Genomic DNA, 22,174 nt, shown 5'->3' on the forward strand with positions numbered 1-22,174 from the left:
ATGAACAAGAATAAAATGTAGTGAAGAGACAATGCTTTCCAAGTTCATGTATGGATTTTATCCAATACCTGAAGTAGTACCAGGTGAATGGGTATAGGTTAAAATTTCTCATTCATATTTCTTTGCCATAACATTTCTTTCAAGCTCTTGAGCCTTATAACTCTATTTTTAAAATTTTCTGTTTTATGATGTTTTGGCATCTTTGGGGGACCTTGCTGGCTGGGGAGTTTGCCCTTCAGCACTAGCTAATTCCTAAGACAGTGAACAACTTTCTGATGGGCCCCCCTTTCCTACAGAAACCAACCAATCCCAAGCCCATGCCCCCAACCACGTCCTGTGTCTAGCTCTCACACACAAAGCCAGGATTTCCCCTGCCCTAAATCAACTGAGGGCCAGATACCAGAGAAGCAGGGAAGGCCCTATGCCCCAAAGCCTGCTGGATTTCCTCAAACTATCCAATCCTCAACTGTGTGTCCTTCCTAGCCTTTCTGGGCCTTGCCTTTCCTTAGAAAGCAGAATAAAGGCCGCGCCCTTTTTGTTCCCTTGCTCTTTTCTGTCTCATGACTAACACTGGGGCCTCCCCCTGTGGCCCTGCGTGGCATGGCAGGCCTGTCACTTTTTTTTTTTTTAAAGATTTTATTTATTTATTTGAGACAGAATGAGAGAGAGAGAGAGAGCACATGAGAGGGGGGAGGGTCAGAGGGAGAAGCAGGCTCCCTGCCGAGCAGGGAGCCCGATGCGGGACTCGATCCAGGGACTCCAGGATCATGACCTGAGCCGAAGGCAGTCGCTTAACCAACTGAGCCACCCAGGCGCCCCAGGCCTGTCACTTCTAATGCAACTCTTCGTTCAAGGGCATTGACCTCTGTGTATTTTCACTCAGTCATGTTTATAAATTAAGAGCTGGGCACACAGCATCTCACTTTTCTGCATTCTTTGGCCATGATGTTTATCTGCTTTGTTTTCTTTTAATGTCTAGTTTTTGTGTCAGAAGAAGCTGGTACCGCCCAAAATGTTTATTTCCAATGTCACAGTTTTGTGGAGCATCTGCAGATCCTGCACTGGCCGCACCCTGAGTCTAACACCTTCCGCAGAGGTGCGCTCGCTCACTTGCTGATGCAAAAGACAGAGGCTAGGGAGCCACAAGTCCCTCGTTCATTCAACAGTGTTTTCCTGACCACGCACCATGTGCGAGGCAGGGTGTTCAGTTCGGGGGTGGGGATACAAAGGCACCTGAGACCCGATCCCAGCCCTGGAAAGTGTCCCAATGCATCTGGGTGAGTAAAGCATTTCTAAATTGTAATAAGTGTGAATTTAACTTTTGGGGTTAGTTCTTTTGCTTTCGCATCCTTCTGAGGGGTCTCCAAGAGAGCAGTTCCACAGCCATAATGCTGTTACTGAAGTCCAATCTGTAAACGTGCCTATTTCTTTTTCCAGAAGAAGGAAAAAGAGCTATTTAAATGAGAAGCTGGTGTTTTCTGAGAATGAATAAAAGAAAACTGTATAACCGAATGATATCAAAATGGACTATAAAACTCTCTAGTCGATTAAATAAGTTAGGAAAAGGCAAAAAGAAAAAGATGAGAGGAAGACACTGTGGCAGCTCTGTGCGCACACGGTTCTGGAGGCTGGCAGACAAGACAAGGGGATGAGGGAGAGCCGACAGAGAAGACGGGGAAGGCGGTTCGGGGCAGCCGGAATAGACCAGGCCAAAACACGGTAACGTTTTTACTTTAGCCTCTGATCGCTCACACACCTTGCGACCATACACCTCTCACCAGAAGCTTCTCTTCACTTTCACTACAGTTAGTAGGGCATCCTTCAACGGGCTGGCCTGGGAACTTTGCTTTTAGTCAGTCCTTTCTTACACTAAAACTTGTGGGAAAATGAAACGCTGTGTGAATCCCTGTCTCTGTTCTTTCTCCTTGGATTTACTTGTGAACTTATTCATATTACAACAGTTTGTATCACAAATTTTCCCTTACCTATCAGTCTCCCTCACCAGACTGTGAGCTCCTAGGGTGCAGGAACGTTCCTCTTCCTGTGAATATTTACATGTATGTTGAGCAGAACCAGTTATTAAGGTTTCTCCCCTTTGGTAATCGCATAAGTACTTTGGTATCTAAATGAGGTTTTAATTATTATAAGTAAAGATGTTGCTATTTCCATAGACTTAAAAGCCACGGGTATGGCTATTACTCTTGTTCATTCTTTGGATTTCTTACTGATTCATTTTCTAAGACAACACTTAGTTAATCTGTAAGCCTACCCATTAAAATGATGTTTAACCCATTAAAAGGATAGTTTTGGAGTCAGGTGGATCTGTGTTTAATTCCTGGCTCTGGGTATTGGTCATCATCTCTAAAATAGGGATGAAAATAATACCTCCTCGCTCATACAGATACACACAGAGACGCCATGAGTACAAGTGAGAAAGTAGCAGTGTACCTGGTATATAATTATAGGTAACATTTGATGTTTACTATCATCATTATTATTAGAAATAAAAACAGTAACAGGGCGCCTGGGTGACTTAGTCAGTTAAGCAGCCGACTCTTGGTTTTGACTCAGGTCATGGTCTCAGAGTCCTGGGATCCAGTCCCGCCTCAGGCTCTGCGCTCAGTGGGGAGTCTGCTTGAGATTCTCTCTCTCCCTTTCCCTCTGCCCCCACATCAAAATAAATAAATAAATCTTAAAAAAAATAATAAAAACAGTAAAATAGTAATGAAAGATTATATGAGTACAGCATTTTTAAATGTTCTAAGTATTTTAACATCTTTTATAATCTTTATAACAATCCTGTAAAGTACGTAGGACTTTGCTGAAATAATGCCTCATGTATTCTCTCTAGACTAGAAGAGTAAATCAAGTTGCAGGTGAGGTTTTTAGGTCAGACAGGAGAGAAGACAAAGTCCAAGTAGGTTAGGTCTAGGAGCTAATTCAGATCACACTTTGTAAGTGATGGAAAAACTCACCACACAAGGCTAAGCCTGAATGGACAGGGGGTTTGCATAGTGTAGCCCAGATTTTCTTGAGTGATATTACAAGCAGTGTGGAAACTCTAAGTCCCCACCCCCTACCCCAAAAGTTTCTGCAAATTCCTAGGAGGCATACATTCTCATGGTCACTTCTTCCTCCAGTAAATTGGTACATGGTACAATTTGTGGATCATCAAGGCAGCTAACATGTGCTCTGCAATAAGGATATTGCTTCAATCCTGATAGAAATTTACTCCTGATACAATTTCTAAAATAAAACACTCAACACTCTTGCAAGACATAGTAGATATTACTGAAAATCTGTGATGGACAAAAGAATGAGTTACATTATGAAAATGCAAAAAAAAAATCTTCAAATTGTACATGGACACCCTTTTCCATTTTTGGGTCAGTCCATAATCAGGAATTTTTTTCACTGGCTACTATATTCCCATGGCCCCCCAGATCCCAGCCTCACCCCATCTTGCCACCTCTTTTCTCATCTATCCCTCAGATCTCTCTTCTTTCCCAAGTCCCTTCCTGGATTAGTTCTAGGAACTTCAAATTCTTACACTATTTTGCAGAATAATTTATCTCCCCTCTGTCCCTGCCCCCAAACTTGGGCTTACATCTGCACTGACCAATCCACTGCATGCTCACAACAAAACAAAATTTTTATGTAACTGTTTTCAGAAGACTTCTTTGTGTGTTGAACTCATTCTCTCAGTTGTGGTTGTACATCACATTTTTTTCCCTCCATTACATCATCATTTAAAATTTCATAAAGTATCAACATACTTGTCTCCATGTTCATCCCCGGTGCTCAAATGTTAACTGAGTCAGTGAACACATATTCCGGAGAATGAGGATGAAGGCTCCAAATTACAATACTCTTCAGTCTGAAAACAAAATTTAAGATCCCCAGACTATGTCTACTCACTACTGAAGCCTACCCAGCTAATTTCATCAAAGAATGCAGGGCAGGAAGAGGCCAACCCCCACAGAATGATTAAACACACACTACCTATGCAGTGTTGTTTTATTTTTTTTAATCTATTTTTCTGATCGGAATAGATGTTCATTGCCAAAAAACAAACATCATAAAAATGTATAATGAAGGGGGGGAAATCGGAGGGGGAGACAAACCATGAGAAACTACGGACTCTGAGAAACAAACTGAGGGTTCTAGAGGGGAGGAGGGTGGGGGGATGGGTTAGCCTGGTGATGGGTATTAAGGAGGGCACGTACTGAATGGAGCACTGGGTGTTATGCACAAACAATGAATCATAGAACTACATCACAAACTAATGATGTAATGTATGGTGATTAACATAATAAAAAAATTTTTTTTAATATATAATGTAATCACTGATAATACTATGGCAAACACACACACACACGCACGCACACGATTTTCCAAGCAAAAGTGGAATCAAACTGTAAAATGTAGAAATATATCTTAATTTACACATCTTAACTTTAAGGTTAAATCTTTTTATGATGTTTGTGCTTTGGGAGGAAGACTTAAACTACGAAGAACATTCTACTAAAATTATTCCTTTAAGTCACATTGCTTCAAGTGTTAGATTATATCCAGACACATGCTGACTAAATTATCTTTACTGAGCTATGGACACTTCTTTAATGAGCTGTGTTAACCCAAAAAACAATCCAAACCATTAAGACATGGTAGAAGATCTATATGCGTTGTCATTTTTTTGAATCTGTTAAATAGATCACATTTGCTGCAATGTAGTTGAAACTAGGATCGGCAATTGAGATGTAAGCCTTTTGTCAAATTCTCCCCTCTGGCGTGCCTGGGTGGCCCAGCCAGTTAAGCCTCCAACTGCTTATTTCAGCTTAGGTCATGACCTCAGGGTCCTGGGATCAAGCCCCGCCAAGCGCAGAGCCTTCTTGTCCCTTTCCCTCTGCTCCTTCCCCCACTTGTGCACTTTCTCACTCAAATAAATAAAATCTTTTAAAAAAAATCCTCCCCTTCCTCATATGCACTGTTGTTTAAGTTGGATGGACACCTAGCTCACTGATTTTCAATCTTTATTCCCTTCTGCTATAAGGCTATAAACAGCATCTAAGGATGTCTTTGACTGCAGGAAAACAAGTTTTGCTATATATTATTTTTTAACTGTATAATTTCTATTATTATCTAATTTCCACTATAACTCATTCTTTGACCTATGAATTATGTTAAGGTATCTCCCTTACTTTACAAATATATCACACTGGGATTGTTTTGGCTATCTTTATTGTTATGAAATTCTGATTTTAATGCATTATGGTCAGAAAAGGTGATCTGGGGGCACCTGGGTTGCTCAGTCAGTTAAGCATCCAACTCAGGTCTGGATCTCAGAGTCATGAGTTTCTGCCCCATGCTGGAGCCTACTAAAAATATAAATAAATAGAAGGTGATCTGTATGATATTGATGAGTTCAAGCCCCCCATGGAGCCTACTTTAAAAAAAAAAGAAAAAGAAAAGGTAATCTGTATGATATCCAATAAGGCTTTTTTATAGTCCATACATGGTCAGGTGTCTTCTTGAAAAGAATGTGTTCCCCAGTTGCTGTGTTCAAAGTTCTACGTATGTCTACTAAATCAAGCTTATTAATTATATTGTTTAAATCTTCTATGTCATTATCAACTTTTGTCTAATTGATCTATCCATCTCTGAAAGACACTTGAAATTTTCCACGCTTTCTTGTAGAATTCTGTCAATTTTTGTTTTAAAAATTTTGAGGCTGTGATTAGCAGGTACATACACATTCAGGATTGTTAAAACATATTAGTGAATTTTTTATATTTTATCATGTAATGACCCTCTTTAACAATGCTTTTTGCCTTAAAGTCTACTTCGAATGATATAAATATAGTCCAGCTTTCTTCTGGTTTGTATTGTACTGTATTTTTCTGTCCCTTTACCTTCATCCTTTCTATATTCTTATATTTTAGGTTTATCTCTTATGCAATATATAGCTACATTTTATGTAAGAATCTATTTTAACCAATGAGTTTAACCCAGTTATCCTCCAAGTGATCAGTGCTATCTCTGGATTTAATTTCTACCATCTTATTTGGGACAATTTACCATGCATTTCTTCTTTTTCCCTCCTATTCTTTAGTTAGTGAATCATCTTTGGGCACCTGGACAATTTCTAAGATAGAGAATACAAAATATTGGTTACCAACCACAGTTTTAATACACCTCTAACTACTTTTATACATTATAGACTGACTATTGACATGTTTAATAGAATGTCTCTATGCCCTTGGGTGATGTTAGTGTTTTCTGAGGTACTCTGTACATCAGCTCTTTGTCACCTGCCTTCTGGTTTTCTGTCTGTAAGGAAATAGAAACTAATTGCTGTGGTAAAAGATTAACTAATCTAACTAAAGTAACCAATATGAATGATCAAAACTATAGTAGATATAGTAGATGCAATAAAAGAATATATATATTTGAAAACAAATGGGGCGCCTGGGTGGCTCAGTTGGTTAAGCAACTGCCTTCGGCTCAGGTCATGATCCTGGAGTCCCTGGATCGAGTCCCCGCATCGGGCTCCCTGCTCAGCAGGGAGTCTGCTTCTCCCTCTGACCCTTCCCCCTCTCATGTGTTCTCTCTCATTCTCTCTCTCTCAAATAAATAAATAAAATCTTTAAAAAAAAAAACAAAACAAATGGATATGTTTTTTCTATTTGTCAAAGGAATTTCTACAGTTTACTAAGGTAGAAATTTCAGTAAGATACTTGTGTTTGCCTAACATGCTAGGATCAAAAAATTACATTTTAAAGCTAAAGGCAAGGGGCGCCTAGGTGGCTCAGTTGTTAGGCGTCTGCCTTCGGCTCAGGTCATGATTCCAGGGTCCTGGGATCGAGCCCCACATCGGGCTCCCTGCTCAGCAAGAAGCCTGCTTCTCCCTCTCCCACTCCCCCTGCTTGTGTTCCCTCTTTTGCTCTGTCTCTCCCTGTCAAATAAATAAATAAAATCTTAAAAAAAAAATAAAGTCCACACTTAACACCATACAGCTTACTATCATACAAAGAGCCCTTTCTAGCATTACCAGCATATTTTAAAGGCAATTATTCAATCTGATTTCTGCATAAGAAGGACTATTTAAAATACAACACTGCCCTTACTGCAGGTGGGAGGGTGGATAAGGAGAAAGACATTTGCTTTGTCAAGGCTGTTTCGTACTGGCTGGTAATTCCTAAACTACTTCCAGGCTGCTAATATTTATGCTGAAGAAAATAATAATAATAACCCAAATTACAGAGACAAATTGGTTCAAACTTTACAAAAATATTAGTCAAAAAAGTTTTACCTAGGAGGCTCAACAAGTGATAAAATTTTATTCATTTTAATTATAATCTAGAAAACATATGAAGACCATTTGAACATTTACAAATGGATTTTTTTTCAAGTCTTTATTTAAATTCTAGTTAATGTATATGGTAAAATTGGTTTCAGGAGTAGAATTTAGTGATTCATCACTTACCTACAACACAGAGTGCTCATCACAAGTGCCCTCCTTAATGCCCACCACCCATTTAATTCAGCTGCCCAAATTATAACCAGTTAAGTACTTTTAAATAATAATTTCTAACTTTTCCGCTTAGACTGAAACTTTCCTCAGTTCTAAGTTTTATGCCAAGGCCTAATGACATTGCAATTTACATTTTTAAAAATCTCCATAAACTCTCATATGAAATTGTTATAGAAAGACCCCATGAGGCTGGGCTTGACTCATCCTCTAACAGATTCCACCCATGGTATGTTGTAATTGTTACATTAAAAAAAAATGAACCTCATATACATAGCCCAACATAAAAGTTGTTTTTCTGAAAGACGTTATCATCAGACATTTTGTGCCCCCCCCCCCCACCAGCATGATATATAACTAGGACACTAGATTTATTAGAAGAGATACCAATAAAAGTCAGCCTTGGAACCACACTGGAAGTGACCATTTCAGGTACTCTTAACCTCACATATAGAGTTCTCAAGCTCCAGGCCCACAGCCATGGACACGCTACCCAGTGTCATGTAAGGATATCCAGACCCACTGGAGACGGACCCTGACATTCAACTATAAGGACTCCAGAGGAACAGACAACTTTTCCTAAGTAGACATCTACTTCCCAAGATTCTATGGATTGAGAACACCAGGTGTAGGGTCACCTTCTCCAAAATGTTCTCACACCTGATCTGACAACTGACTTGTATTTAAACTTCCATCTCATTTTATTTCTGTGTCTGAAAATTCTGCCGGGATCTGAATTCTTCGTGGGTAGGTTTGTTTGTTCTGTGCTGACAAGTCTTGTTCAGGGTGTTTCCTGTATGTATTATGGTTTTTTGCTGGAAGTTCACATTCATTAGAACTTTGTGGGAATTTTTGAGGCTTGTGTTGGAGAAACCTTCCTCCAGAGAAAATGTGTTTACTTCCTACCAGGCATCTGTGGCACTACCAACCCAAGTAAATGTTAAATAAGCAGCATGTAGTCTTTTTAAACACGCAGATAGTAAGAACTCAGGCCACAAACTGGCATAAGGACTGGCCCTTAGCCACATACTCTCAGAGGAGATGTTCTTCCTCCAATCAGAACCAAGGCAACTCAGTCCTCTCCACTTTTGGAGGTAAAAACTATTTTTCTAAATCACCCGCCTTTGAGGGTATAAAACTCTTCACGGTTCCTAGTTTTAGGGAGTCTCCAAACAAACTCCAATTTGAGCCCAGAGCTTTGCTCCTGGCCTCTATGTTGCCTTCTTAAATCTAGAGCTCTAGGCCACCCGAGATGAGTAAATAATCCCAGGGCAAATGATTTACCTCCTTATGCATGCAAATTTTGTTCTGGCTTGAGAGCGTTTCTTGGAGCAAGATGACTCATGTTTTAAAAGGTGCTTTTGGTTTAACATGCTTAGATGCATCGTAGCAAAATAATTTCTAAAATTTAGTCTGTCATATTGCCAAAAATAGAAATTCTATAAATTCTATCTCTTCCTGGATATCTCATAAATTCAAAGCTTTGATAGTGACCCATCCCTCCACTGTCATATCTAATTTTCCTCCAAAAATTAATGACCACTTCCCATCCAACTATTTTCAACAAAGAAATTGAACATACACTCCCTCCTCTCTTGATCTCTCACACCCCAGTATAGCTCTTATTGATTCTAAGTTCTAAATATCTCTTAAATTTTTCTTCTTCATTCTATTACTGCCTTTCATCATCTTTTCTGCATCACTGAAATAATCTAACATTTCCATGCTTAACTCCCTCAAATGCATAGTTCACACAGCTGCCAGCATAACCTATTTAAAATAAACATGACCGTATCATTTGCGTAATTAACCATCTTCAGTGACTCCCCATTGCCATCAAGGGTTTCAGTTACTTATCATGGCATAGAAGGTCCTCTACAGTCAACCCAGTCATACCAGATGATGAGCCATCTTCGGCTTCCTTGGCTACCTGTCAGCTCCTTTATCTTTCAGATACCAGGTCAAGACTCCTCTAGGAAACTTGCAAATTCTAACTGCGCCTTTCGTTACATCACTGCTTGATATGCTGAACTGCACTTACCAGTGTACTGCAATATACAGTATATAACTTAGCTGCTGTCCCAATGGGACTATGAATTCCTTTTAAGGGCAGAGGACTTCTCTCTACCCACAGTACCTAGCACAGTGCCAATTACATGAGGTACTTAGTACCTGTCAGATGAAGGAATATTTTTTCATTTCTACAATACCTTGAAAATTGAGTCCTACTTTCTGCTGCCACTAGAGTTCAGACAGGCCCTTTCTTCCTCTATCCTCCTCCATGTCCTTCTGCCTCTAGTTTATCAACCTTCCGCATGTCACCTAAATTCTCTCTAAAGCACAGTTCTGACCATGTCCTGCTTAGCTTCAGAAACCTATTGCTCTTAGCCCCTGCCTCATTTTCCCCGCTGCCTCAGCAGCTCACAGCAATCCAATGATTTCCCACAGTGAAGGCTCAGCACCATCCTAATGACAAAAGCAGCTGGGACCTGGAGCAGGCAGTACCCAACGAGCCTCCACCCTAACTTCTCAGTCACCGTCTAATGAAGCTTACTAGCATCAGACACCTCTCCAGATCCAACTGTGGTCCGATGGTGCTGGCGATCGCTACAGGAACCCCGTATTACCCAGTTCCTGTCCTCCCCATTTCAACTATGTGGAAAACTCCCACTTTACAGCAGTGGTGTCCTGGGGGCTGGGGAGGGGGAGAAGAGAGAAATGACACGAAGGGGGATCATTGTCTATATAGAATTTTAAGCCAATAATAAAATCGACTAAAGGTCTGCTTTTTATCTTCGTCATGAGCCAGCAATTCTAAACAATGCCAGTTTTACTACTATTTTATTAGTAATTTTATTATTTATACGTTATTGTATTTCTCCCTGACAAGGCAGACTCGCCCACGACCACCACTCCTTGGGGAACCACTGCTATTCAGGTATCACTCCCTTTTGAAACCGTTAACCACCCCAGAACAGAATTAATCACCTCTTTCTGAACACTTAATATACATCTGAATCTCCTACATGGCCATAAGCCCATTAAGGGGAGCTTATCTTTAGCCCCTAATACAGACATTCATGAACACACTTACCCTCCTAGCCAGCTCCCCTTCAATAGTTTGCCTCAGCTGCCCAGGAAGGTCTTCAGTGAGGGAAACACGCCAAGTCCCAGTTCCTCTATGGTGCTAGGAGAAACAAACCATCATGCCTTACACTCACCCCTCAGATCAAACTAACTGCATACAGAATGTAATTTAAATTCCGAAGGCTGGCATTTACAGAACATCATAATCTGGACCTCCTTCTAATTCCTACTACAGCTGACCCTTAAACAATGTGGGGGTTAGGGGCGTGGACACCTCAGTCAAAAATCTATGTGACTCCCCAAAAACTGAACTACTAATAGCCCACTAGCGACCAAAAGCCTTACTGATAACATAAACAGTAATTAACATACATTTTTGTTATATGATTTATATGCTACTTACAGTAAAGTAAGCTAGAAGAAAAATATTAAGAAAATCACAAAGAAAAAATACATTTATAGTACTGTATTTATAAAAGAAAAAAAAATACACATGTAAGTGGACCAGAGCAACTGTGTTATTCAAGGGCCAAATGTATTTAATCTTTATACTTCTCTCATACCAAACTACTCATACTCAGTATATTTTTGCCTATTACATTTAAGTCTTTTTTGTATTACAGTACTTTGTAATTTACCTAACTGCTAAGCCCTAGAAAGAAATTTAAACAGTCCGGTTTTACTGGTGTATATGCAACAGACACCAAGTTCTACTGAATAAAACTAAGGACAGTTAATACATAAAAGAGTAGAATACATTTTTATTAGATAGAATTTTATTTTTTAAAAAAACTTTATTTTCATAGAATACATTTTCACATTAGAGATTCCTACAGTGGGAAAATAACAATTTATTACTTACAGTTTTATATTTGTAGACAGATTATTTTAGGACAAGCAAAATAAACACATTTGAGGATTAAGTCTTGGTTTAGAATCTACAATACTTTGATACATCTATGAGGGGACCTCTTTCCCACATGGAACTTCTCTATACTCAGAAGCTCTCCAGGCTCTTCTTCCCAGGATTTAGAAATTAATAATGTGAAATATCAGTATTTCCTAATTTTAAAGTTTCCCTAGGACATGTAACCATCAGTAACTGGTATTGACTGAACAGACAGGGAAATTTTCAAAAATTAAACACTAATTTTCTGCAAAATCTTTACTTATGAATTAACAGGCTTTCCCTTTCTCCATCATTCCCAGGACAAATACAGAAGTTTGATCAGGTATTGATAGTAATAAAGCTGAATTCCCTTTAAGAATTTGATTAGTTAACAGGCAAAAGCTCATACATTATGGTTAGTTATGCTATGAGTCTTGTGAGAAGCTGGGACACAACCCCATAAACTCACCAGACCAAGGAACCCAGTCTCCAAATTTCTTGAATACAATTCTTCTCGAACCTTTTCCTCAAGGACTAAACTCTAAAAATAACCAGGTGATTAGAAGAGGTTTGTCTCACCAATGGACTTATCTGTTATTTCCTCCTTATTGTGAGTTGAATGGCATGACAGAGCAGAGGCAAAGAGGTGTACAATCAATTCTCAAGGTATTAAGTCAAAAAGGTCAGAGCTTCCACAGCATGGCAACAGCTCTGCAGATGCCCACATCATGGTAGTTGAAATAACAAAGCCCAGCAAACGTGAAAGCCGACAGGGCCAAAACGCCTGCCTTGGTAGCTTTCTGCAAAGCATCCCCGTGAACATAGTCGGTAACCACTTGTCCAAGGCCCCTAAAAGAAAAAAAAGAAAAAAACAGTACAAATGAAAAATCACAATTCAGACGGCTATATGGCTAACTTGAATGCAAAAAAATAATTATCAGGTTCAAAATACAACTCATGGTAACAGGAATCACAAACCAAAATGAAGGAACCAAGAATTTCCAATTAATATAATAAAGACATCTCTATTCTTTAAATTTTCCAGAATTATTTATATCAAAGACAGTAGTTAATTACCACTCCATTTACAAAATCTTGGGGTTTGGGGTTTTTTTTTTTTAACTAAATAATGCTCAAGGGGCAGCTGGCTGGCTCAGTTGGTAGAGCATGTGACTCTTGAGTTCAGGGTCATGAGTCTGAGCCCCAGACTGGATGTAGAGATTACTGAAAAAATAAATAAACTTTAAAACAAATGCTCTACAGAGTTTGTCATTAATTTAAAAAAAAATGAAGCAGATACTGTGTGCCAGAACCTGGTACAGATGTTGAAAGAACAGCAAATAAGACAGCATCCCTGCCTTATAGAACAGATTCTAGTGAAGAAGGAAAAAAAAGTACATTGTGCTATGAGGAAATATTTTAGAAAGGATGACCTGAATGAGAAGAACATTCCAAACAAAAGTGACAATGACCTTGGCATCTTTGAGGAATAGCAAAAAGATTAGTGTGGCTGCAGAACATGGGCATCATACGGGAAGGGCAGATCACACAGGGCCTTGATGGTCCTAAGTATGAATTTCAGGTGCGCCTGGCTGGTTTTGTCAGTAGAGTGCACAACTCTTGATCTCGGGATTGTGAGTTTGAGCCCCAACTGGGTGTAGATATTACTTAAAAATAAAAATCTTTGGGGTGCCTGGGTGGCTCAGTCTGTTAAACATCTGCCTTTGGCTTGGGTCATGATTCCAGAGTCCTGGGATCGAGCCCCATGTCTGGCTCCCCACTCAACGGAAGCCTGCTTCTCCCTCTCCTCCCGACTTGTGCTCTCTCTTACTATCTCTGTCACTGTCTCTCTCTCTCAAATAGATAAGTAAAATCTTTAAAAATAATAATAAAAATCTTAAAAAAAATTTTTTTTTTAATTTCATTTGAAATGTAATGGGAAACCACAGATATGTTTTAAGTAGGGAGTAATCTAAGTAAGTAGTGACCGAATTTTATTTTTAATAACAGCTTTACTGAGATGTAATTCACATGCCATAGAACACTTTTTTTTTAAGTAATCTCTACAGCCAACATGGGGCTCAAATTCACAACCCTGCGATCAAGAGTCACATGCTCCTCTGACTGAGCCAGCTGGCTGCCCCCAAATTAAGCCTTTCAAAGTGTATACTAAAGTGTTAAAAGTCATAAAGTTGTGCAACATCATCACTATTTAAAATTCCAGAACATTTCATCACTCCAAAAAGAAACCCCACTACTCAACTAGTTTTCTGTCTCTATGGACTTGCCTACTCTGTACATTTTATAGAAATCATACAATATGTGGCCTTTTGTGTCAAATTTCTTTCATTTCACATCTTCAAGGTTCACCCATGCTGTGGCATGTATCAGTACTTCAACTTTTTGTGTGGCCAAATTATATTCCTTTGTAAGAATATATTGTATTTTCTTTAGCTATTCATCAGCCGATAGACATTTGGATTGTTTCTTTTTGGTTATTATAACTATTCATCAGTAGACAGACATCTGGATTGTTTTCACTTTTTGGCTATTATAAATAACACTATGAATATTACTATACAAGTTCTCATGTGAGGACGTACGTGTTCAATTTTGAAGGGTATACACCTAAAAGTGGAATCACTGAGTCATAGGATAACTCTAACTTTCTGTTAGAACTGTCAAACTGTTTTCCAAAGTGGCTGTAATGTCTTACATTCCCGGAAGAGACATATGAGGACTCCAACTTCTTGACATCCTCGAAACACGTGTTGTTGTCCATCTTTTTGATAACAGCCTTCCTAGTGAGTGCGAAGCAGTATCTCATTGTGGTTTTGATTGGCCTTTTTTTTTTTTAGGGAGGGAGGGAGAGACTCTTAAGCAGGCTCCACGCCCAATGCAGAGCCTGACTCAGGGCTCAACCCCACAACCCCAAGATCATGACCTGAGCCGAAATCAAGAGTCAGGTACTTAACCGATGAGCCATCCAGGCATCCACTGATTTGCATTTCTATAATAACAAACGATGTTGAGCATTTTTTCATGTGCTTATGAGCCATTTGTATGTCCTCTTTAGATAAATGTAATTTTACTTTTAAAAAAGGTCACTCTGGCTATAGTATGGCAAATGGACAGTGCAGGCAGGAGAAAGGGGCAGGGGCAAAAACAGAAACAGAAAACCACTTAGGAGGCAAACAAAGTGCCTTGGCAAGACTATTGGCTTAACCTAGGCTGGTGACAGGGGAGATGGTGTGAAGTGACAACTGAGGCAGGCTATGTTTTGAGGAGAGAACTAACAGAAAGAGCTGATGGACTAGATGTGAGATAAGACAAAAAGAAATATCTAGAATAACTCCTAAGATTTTTGGCTTGAGAAACTAGATTTAATTGAGTTAGGGAAGAACAGGAAAGAAGGTGGCTTTGAGGAAAAATCAAGAGAGATATGGGGGAAGAGTGATTTCAGGCAATGTTAAATTTGGGATCACTATTAGACATCCAAGTGGATTATGTTAGTTAGACAACTGGAAATACAGGTCTGTAGATCAGGAAAAGAGGTCAGATCTGAGCTCAACTCAGGAAATTAAGAGAAACTAAGAAAGCAAGACTGAGCCCCGGATTCAGAGCTTTATTATTCAGAGGTCGGAAAAGGAGAGGAGCAGGCGTCAGAGACTGAGAAGGCACAGCTGGCAGGGCGGAGGAGAACATGGTGGGTGTAGCATCGAGAAGTCAAAGGAAAATCATTTAAGGAGGGAATGGCCAATTAAGTTGAATGCTGCTGAGAGTTCAAGTAACAGGAGGACCGAAAACAGACAGCTGGATTTGGAAAAATGAAGGTTTGGTGGGGACTTTGTTAAGAATGACTTCAGTTATGTAATTGGGATGAAAGCCCAATTAATGTGGGCTAAAAGAGATTGGATGCTGAGGAATTAGTGCACAATTATAGAAAACTCTTACAAGTCACTCTGTGTGTGTGTGTGTGAGAGAGAGAGACAGAGAGAGAGAGAGAGAGAAAAGGGAGAATCAGTAAGGAAACTGGAGGAGTATGAAATAAATGAAAAATAATAAAAAATATATTAGTTCAGATTTATCTCTTATTCTGACTTTTTGCGATTTAGATGGATCTCTTGCCAAGAACTACTTATTAGAGAAATCTCACTGTTACTTGTGATCTAATATTTCATATGCAACTGGAATCCTTTACTTTGAAAGGTCTATCTGGTTAAAGGGTAATTCCCCAACCAACCCGGGAAAAGTAGGTAAGCAAAATCCCCTTTTAACACTAGGTACAAAATCATTCTGACAAGTCACTTAACCGCCCCGGGGTTTAGTTTCCGCATCTGTAAAGTAACAGGGTTGGTTAAGATAGTCCCATGTCCTTTCAGCTCTAGCAATACAAAAATGCTTCCCTTGCCCACAATATCATACTGTCCTTGTAAAAGAACATAAAATGAACTCAAAGAACCCAACTGTTACTTACAAGCTTTTCAGAAGGTTCATTAACTTAGAAAATCTAACAAACTACACTGGGTAAAATAAATAGAAACTGGAAATTCCCTCATTCAACAACTACTCACTTAGTGCCGTGTGTCTGGCACTGCTCTAGGCACTAAAGCTACAAGAGCAAACAGGAAGTAAAAAGGGCAAGACTGAACTACAGTGTCTAAGGACAACCGGGTGATAAAACTATGATGAAATGTAAAGAAGTGATTACTATAAAAACCAGGATAATGGTTCCTGGTTGGAGGATGCTGAGTAGTTGTAACTGAGGTAGAACACAGGAAGAAGCTTCTGCAGTTCTATCTCTTGACCTGGGCAGTGTTACCCTTGCAATAATTCATTAAGCCACGGATGACTCTCGTGATTCTCTGTATCTGTGCTTTCATTCTAATGAGGGGAGAGACAAGGAGTACAGAAAATAATAAATAGATGATACAGTGTATTAGAAGGTAATAAGCACTACTGAGAAAAATAAAATAGGGGAGAGAGATAAGTAATGCTGGGAAGGACACTGCAATTGTAAATAAGTGGTTACAGAAGGCTTTACTGAGAAGGTGACATTTCAGATGTGAAGGAAATGAGGAACAAGCCAAGTGTATAACTAGAAAAAGAGAGTGCTGGGCAGAAGCAAGAGTAAAAGTAAAGTCCTGAGGCCTGGAGTGTCCCTGGTGTGTCTAAGAATTATCAAAGCCAGTGAGGATGAGGAAGAGAGTAGTTGGAGATGAGGGAAGAAACAGGGCCAGATTATGTTGGGTCTGTAGACCACCATAAGAATTCTGACTTTTAATTTGAGGGAAGTTAAAAGACTGCAAAATATTTTGAGAAGGAGAATGTTTGACCTGACTTAATATTTTAACAGGATCACTGGGGCTGCTGTGTTGGGGACAGAAGGAGGACCAGTTAGGACACTGCTACTGGAATCAAAGATGATGACCAGGTTTGGGGCATGAATAGTTAGAAGAATGGAAATGCCATTAATTCAGATGAGCAAGAGTGCTGGAGGAAGAGATTTGGGGAGATCAAGAACTCAGTTTTATAACATGTTATATTCAAAATGCCTATTAGCTATGGAAGCGAAGACATCGAATAGGCAGGTGGACACATAAATCTGGGCATATAAATATTTTATATATGTTTTAAAGTAATCTATGAGTATCTCAATCAACTTCTAATAAGACAAGCTCACAGCTAATAAACTGAGCAGACAATGTAACACTGAAGGGACTGCTGTACTTGCCAGTGACTGTGGAGAGTGAGGGCTGCCGCCAGGGAGTAGTCCATCGCAGAGCCAGGATTCAAATAAGCAGCTGGAATTAGACCCAGGAGCAGAACACTGACAACCCTCTCACCAGTCCAGTGGAGAGATGCAGCCTTAGAACTAGCTACAGAAAGGAAGAACCAGATTCGTAAGAGTTGAAAGGGGGAAACACACATCTCTCATATTCAATATTTGCCACAAAATAACCCAGCTGACAGAATGGCAAACAGCATGCATATAAGACTTAGCTCTGAGCATAAAGAGAGTTAAGATAAACAAGGTACTTGAGAAAGATGCTACCTCCCTTCTTTGAAGTTCTTTAGCACAACGTATGTTGGTGCTTACATAGATTAGAAGACTGACCCACTTTGCCGACAGGCAAGAAGATGAACGAAGTACCTTTGCAGAATTACCAATCTTGAACTTTAGTGTAATAGACAGATACCTTATAAATACAAGTTAATACCAACTAAGGAATTCCTTTACAACATTACTCTTTTTACACCTTCTAATCTTTAGAATTAGAAGTAAGGTAATAATAAAAACACTCCCAAAACAAAATTAAACCAGCCAACTCAAAAAGTTCTGATACGAACTTTTAGGATTATGGTCCTTCTTCTGTCTCATTACTTATAAATAGCCCAAAACAAATATGGAACATGAGAACTTTTAAATAAATGAAAAACAAAATGGGCTTTAAACATTTCTTCAGGAGCCTCTATCTTTTTTTGGTTACAGACCCCTTTGGGAATCTAATGGAGATACTCTCCAGAAAAATGCACATGGACACACTCAGTAAAAACTATGTTTATAACTTCAGGGGCTTTTCTTCAGTCCACACACCCCAAATTAAGATCACTCTGCTAAATTTAAAATTTAGGAATGGAGAAACAAAACTTTTTCAAAGATAAAACAATTCTAAAAAGCAGAAAAACTATACTTGCCTAATTTCTCATAACTCAGATGCAACCATATGTAAGTTGTTGACTTAAGCGCCAAGATAAGTCTTTATCTCTGCAAAATACAGACCTTTCCAGACTTTAAAACTGGAAATAGTTAACTCATTATTCACCTACAGATCTTCTATAATATTCACCCTAAAAAATGCCACGTGATTTTAATACTGACCTAAATAAAAATAAGTAAGTCAATTACAGCTATAAATATGTATGACTTTTTAAACTGTCTACTACTCTAAATTATTTGTATCTGGCTCCTCTCCATCAGCTAAATAAATAAGACTGACTATACTGTACAGACTCTTCCTAAGAGCTATTTTCTTTCAGAAAAAAAACTGAAATTTGAAATGGACTTAGATCAGAAGATTCTCTAGGAGTATAAATGGCATCATTCAACCATGCTGGCATTGTCTGCCCAAAGGTGCAGGCTAGGTAGGTCCTCATTTGACAGAGTCGGACATAAGAGTTCTGTTCCACAGATAGCAAGTCCTGTCAAAGGCATGAAAATTTGCCCAGATGAAGAGGGCCAGGGCCCAAAAAGCAGCAGCAATGAAAAAAAAAAAACATACAATAGTGGTTGGGTGACAGGTGAATGTGCTGTGTTCTACACCATCCTGGGGTAGGCTGGTCCTGGAGAAATGCTGAGACCTGAGCAGGTCTGACCACCGGGATTCGGAGAAACAGAGCTGAGGAAAGAGACATTAGGGGGGTCATAAACACTTCTCCTTTAACAGGCCTGACAGACTTTCTAAATAACCATAAGCAAGCTACATAAGCCCCGATAGGGAATAACATCTCATCTGCAAAATGAGGACAGTTATCTATTTCCCTGGGTTGCTATTAGCTCACACTAAAGTAGCCCCTCAAAGACTGAAAAATCAATGAACCACCTATGTAAAAGGGCTGCACTCTTACTAATTTTTTTTTTTTAAGATTTTATTTATTTGACAGAGAGAGACACAGCAAGAGAGGGAACACAGTCAGGGGGAGCGGGGGAAGGAGAAGCAGGCTTCTCGCTGAGCAGGGAGCCTGATGCGGGGCTCAATCCCAGGACCCTGGGATCATGACCTGAGCCGAAGGCAGACGCTTAACGACTGAGCCACCCAGGCGCCCCTGCACTCTTACTAATTTTAAAAAGTAAATTATAGCTCCTTTCTCTTTCCATATATTCATCTATTTATTCATCCAACAAGCATTTACTACAGGTAAGAGTATGCTCTAGACTGGAGCAAGAGACAAAAGACAGGCTTTGTCCTCAAGGAGTTCAGTCTAGTTTGGGAAGCACATCTATTACCATCTTCCTTCTTTTTTTTTAAGACTTTATTTTTAAGTAATCTCTACACCGAATGTGGGGCTTGAACTCACAACCCTGAATCGAGAGTCGCATGCTCTACTGACTGAGTCATCCAGGTGCCCCTCTCCACTTGTACTCTTTTTTGGGGTTGTTGGGGGGCAGAGGGAGCAGGAGAGAAAGAATCTTAAGCAGGCTCCACACCAAGCATGAACCCAACATGGGGTTCGATCTCATAACCCTGAGATCATGACCCAAGCCGAAATCAAGAGTCAGACACTTAAACGACTGAGCCACCCAGGCGCCCCGCCCCTCCACTTGTACTTTTGAACCTATCCTTTTCTGTCCCCTTTTGGATCCTGTCTCTTGGTTAAAAAATAGACCTAAGTTCACACAACTCCACCACTTACTAGCTATGAGGTGATAAGCAATTAAGTTAAATAAATTCTCTAAGCCTCAATGTCCTCATCTGTAAAATGAAAATAGTAGCACTTACTTCATAATACTCCACTGAAAATTAAAATACTCAAGGTGCTGAGCATAATTCCCATAATGTCGTAAGTACTCAATTAAAAGGTAATTTCTCTCCCGTGTCTTTCACCTCTCCTTCCTTCCTGTTGGCCATTTCCCCAACTGATGTAATATATGTGACCCCTCCCTTGACCCTGTGTCCTCTAATGCCATGCACTCTTCCCCTGCTCCCTTTCTTCTCTTTCCAACTATGCTTCTTTAAAATATTGTCTAAATCACCTCCACTTCCTCACTTCCCTATCATTCTTCAACTCTGAAACTTATTTTATCCTGACTACAACTGCTTTATTAAGTTGCCAATGGTCTCCATGTGGTCACATCCAACAAATACTGTTCAGTCTTCATCTGATCCGGCCTTTCCTCTCTTCTTTTCTGATGAACTCTCTTCTAGTCCCCCTTTGATCCTCTGACATCCTGTATCAGTCTCCTCCTGCATTCACTCTTAGATGTTTTCCTAGCATTCTATCATCTGCCCACTGCTCTCATGTCCTAAGCCCTCCCTTGGCCATTTTGTCCACTCAGCTTATACTACCCATAAGCTGACGACACCCAATTCCGTATCTGCAGCCCTGCTATCTCTCCAGTGTTTCAGAAGTTTAAGTGCTTGCTGGGCCTCTCCCCTAAGATATCCTACATGATCCTCAAACTCACTATGCCAAAAACTAAAATCACCCTTCAACTCACTTTCTCAACCAAACTTGTCACCCATTTGCATGTTCCCCACTTTATTTAACAACACCCCACTCTTTAACCCAAAAATCTGTAAGTCATATAAAACTCCCCCCCACACCCCGACATTGTCGATCACCAAATCATATTGATGTATCTCCTTAACATTTCTTGAGACAATCTGCTCTTTTTTGTACCACTTTCCAAGTTCAGGACCTCACAATCCTTGCCCGCACTACTACAACGGTGTCCTAGCTCATCTCCCTGACTTGTGTCTTAGCCTGTCCCATCTCCGATGACGGCCATCTACCACAGCGTTACCCAAGTAGCCAATCTAAACTGCAACTCTCTGTCAAATCTTTCAATGGTCCTGTTCACATCAGGTAAATGCATACTCCATATCAAGGCCAGTTCTTCCATGATCTGATTCCAGTTCACCTCTCCAGATTCAGCTCTCATTCCTCACCTGGAGCTTCATGCTCGAATCATATCTAGTTTATTTTCTCTCCTACCTCGCTGTTCCTACACCTTCATCATCACTCCTGCTCATCCCAGTAGTTCCAACTGCATTGCCCTTCCCCCTGTGGCCTTCCTTATCCTCAAGACACACACACCTCCTTCAGGAACCAAGACAGGGTAATTCTCCCAAAACACAGAGCTATGTATGTTCTTCCTCTGGAGTGGCATGACAATTTATGTGCAGCACAAGAGTTTCTGCTTTATGTTAAATTACGTTTACATGTGTTTTCCCTATAAAAATGAAAACTCTTCGAGGGCAAGAACTATGTTTTATACACATTCGTATCCCGTTCCTACTACGGTGCCTGGTATAACACAAATGACCAACGCAATGATTATCGAATTGATTTCCACAAGCCCCTTTCCACCAACTCCAGGGTAAATGGGAAAGGCCAGGCATTGGGGTTTGGAGCCTAACCCCACACTTTTCCGATGCGGGGTGGGCGCATTCTAAGGACAGTGAATGGGGAGGGGAAAAAAAAAACAACAAAACTCTTAGGAACAGCCTCAGCAGAACTTAACTTGCAGGAGCTCTCTTTCAGATTACCCCATCCCCGTGTCAGCCCGAAGCAGGGGAGATACGCGCTCGGGAGGACATCTGGGCGCGTAGACAACGGTGGTTACGGCTGTGGTGCTGACCGGAGCCAGATCGGCCAACGGGACGGAGGAACGATTCCCTGCTTGAGAGGCCTCACCACCCCGCAGACAAATCCTCGCCGCACTCCCTTCCCCGGCTGGAGGCTGCGCTGAGAACCTCCCGCTGCCAGGACCCCTCACCTCGGCCTCCTTGCGCACCGCACAGGACACTCAACCTCCAAAGACTCGCCATCTCGCTTCTGAAGGCTCAAGGTCACTCAGCAACCCGGAAGCAGTCACTCGACAACTCCCACCCCGCGAGGACTCAAGAAAACAGGGCGAGGGAAAATGCCGGGTGAACCGGAAG

General features: G+C 40.3%; 1 protein-coding gene across 2 annotated transcripts; it reads right to left on the reverse strand.

Annotated features, from left to right (window-relative positions):
• Positions 1-11,363: 11,363 nt before the first annotated feature.
• SDHD (succinate dehydrogenase complex subunit D) lies at positions 11,364-22,166 on the reverse strand. 2 transcript variants are annotated; one of them, XM_036075462.2, is made up of 4 exons: positions 22,009-22,166; positions 18,791-18,907; positions 17,242-17,386; positions 11,364-12,356 (listed from the first exon to the last, which is right to left on the reverse strand). In XM_036075462.2, exons 1-4 carry the CDS (start codon positions 22,058-22,060, stop codon positions 12,191-12,193), a joined length of 480 nt encoding a protein of 159 aa, XP_035931355.1. In that variant the 5' UTR covers positions 22,061-22,166; the 3' UTR covers positions 11,364-12,190. The 2 variants fall into 2 exon arrangements, with proteins under 2 accessions (XP_035931355.1, XP_035931356.1); XM_036075463.2 differs by lacking the exon at positions 17,242-17,386.
• Between the last annotated feature and the right edge of the window lie 8 nt (positions 22,167-22,174).

Source organism: Halichoerus grypus, chromosome 11, assembly GCF_964656455.1.
Source record: "Halichoerus grypus chromosome 11, mHalGry1.hap1.1, whole genome shotgun sequence".
Lineage (NCBI taxonomy): Eukaryota > Metazoa > Chordata > Mammalia > Carnivora > Phocidae > Halichoerus > Halichoerus grypus.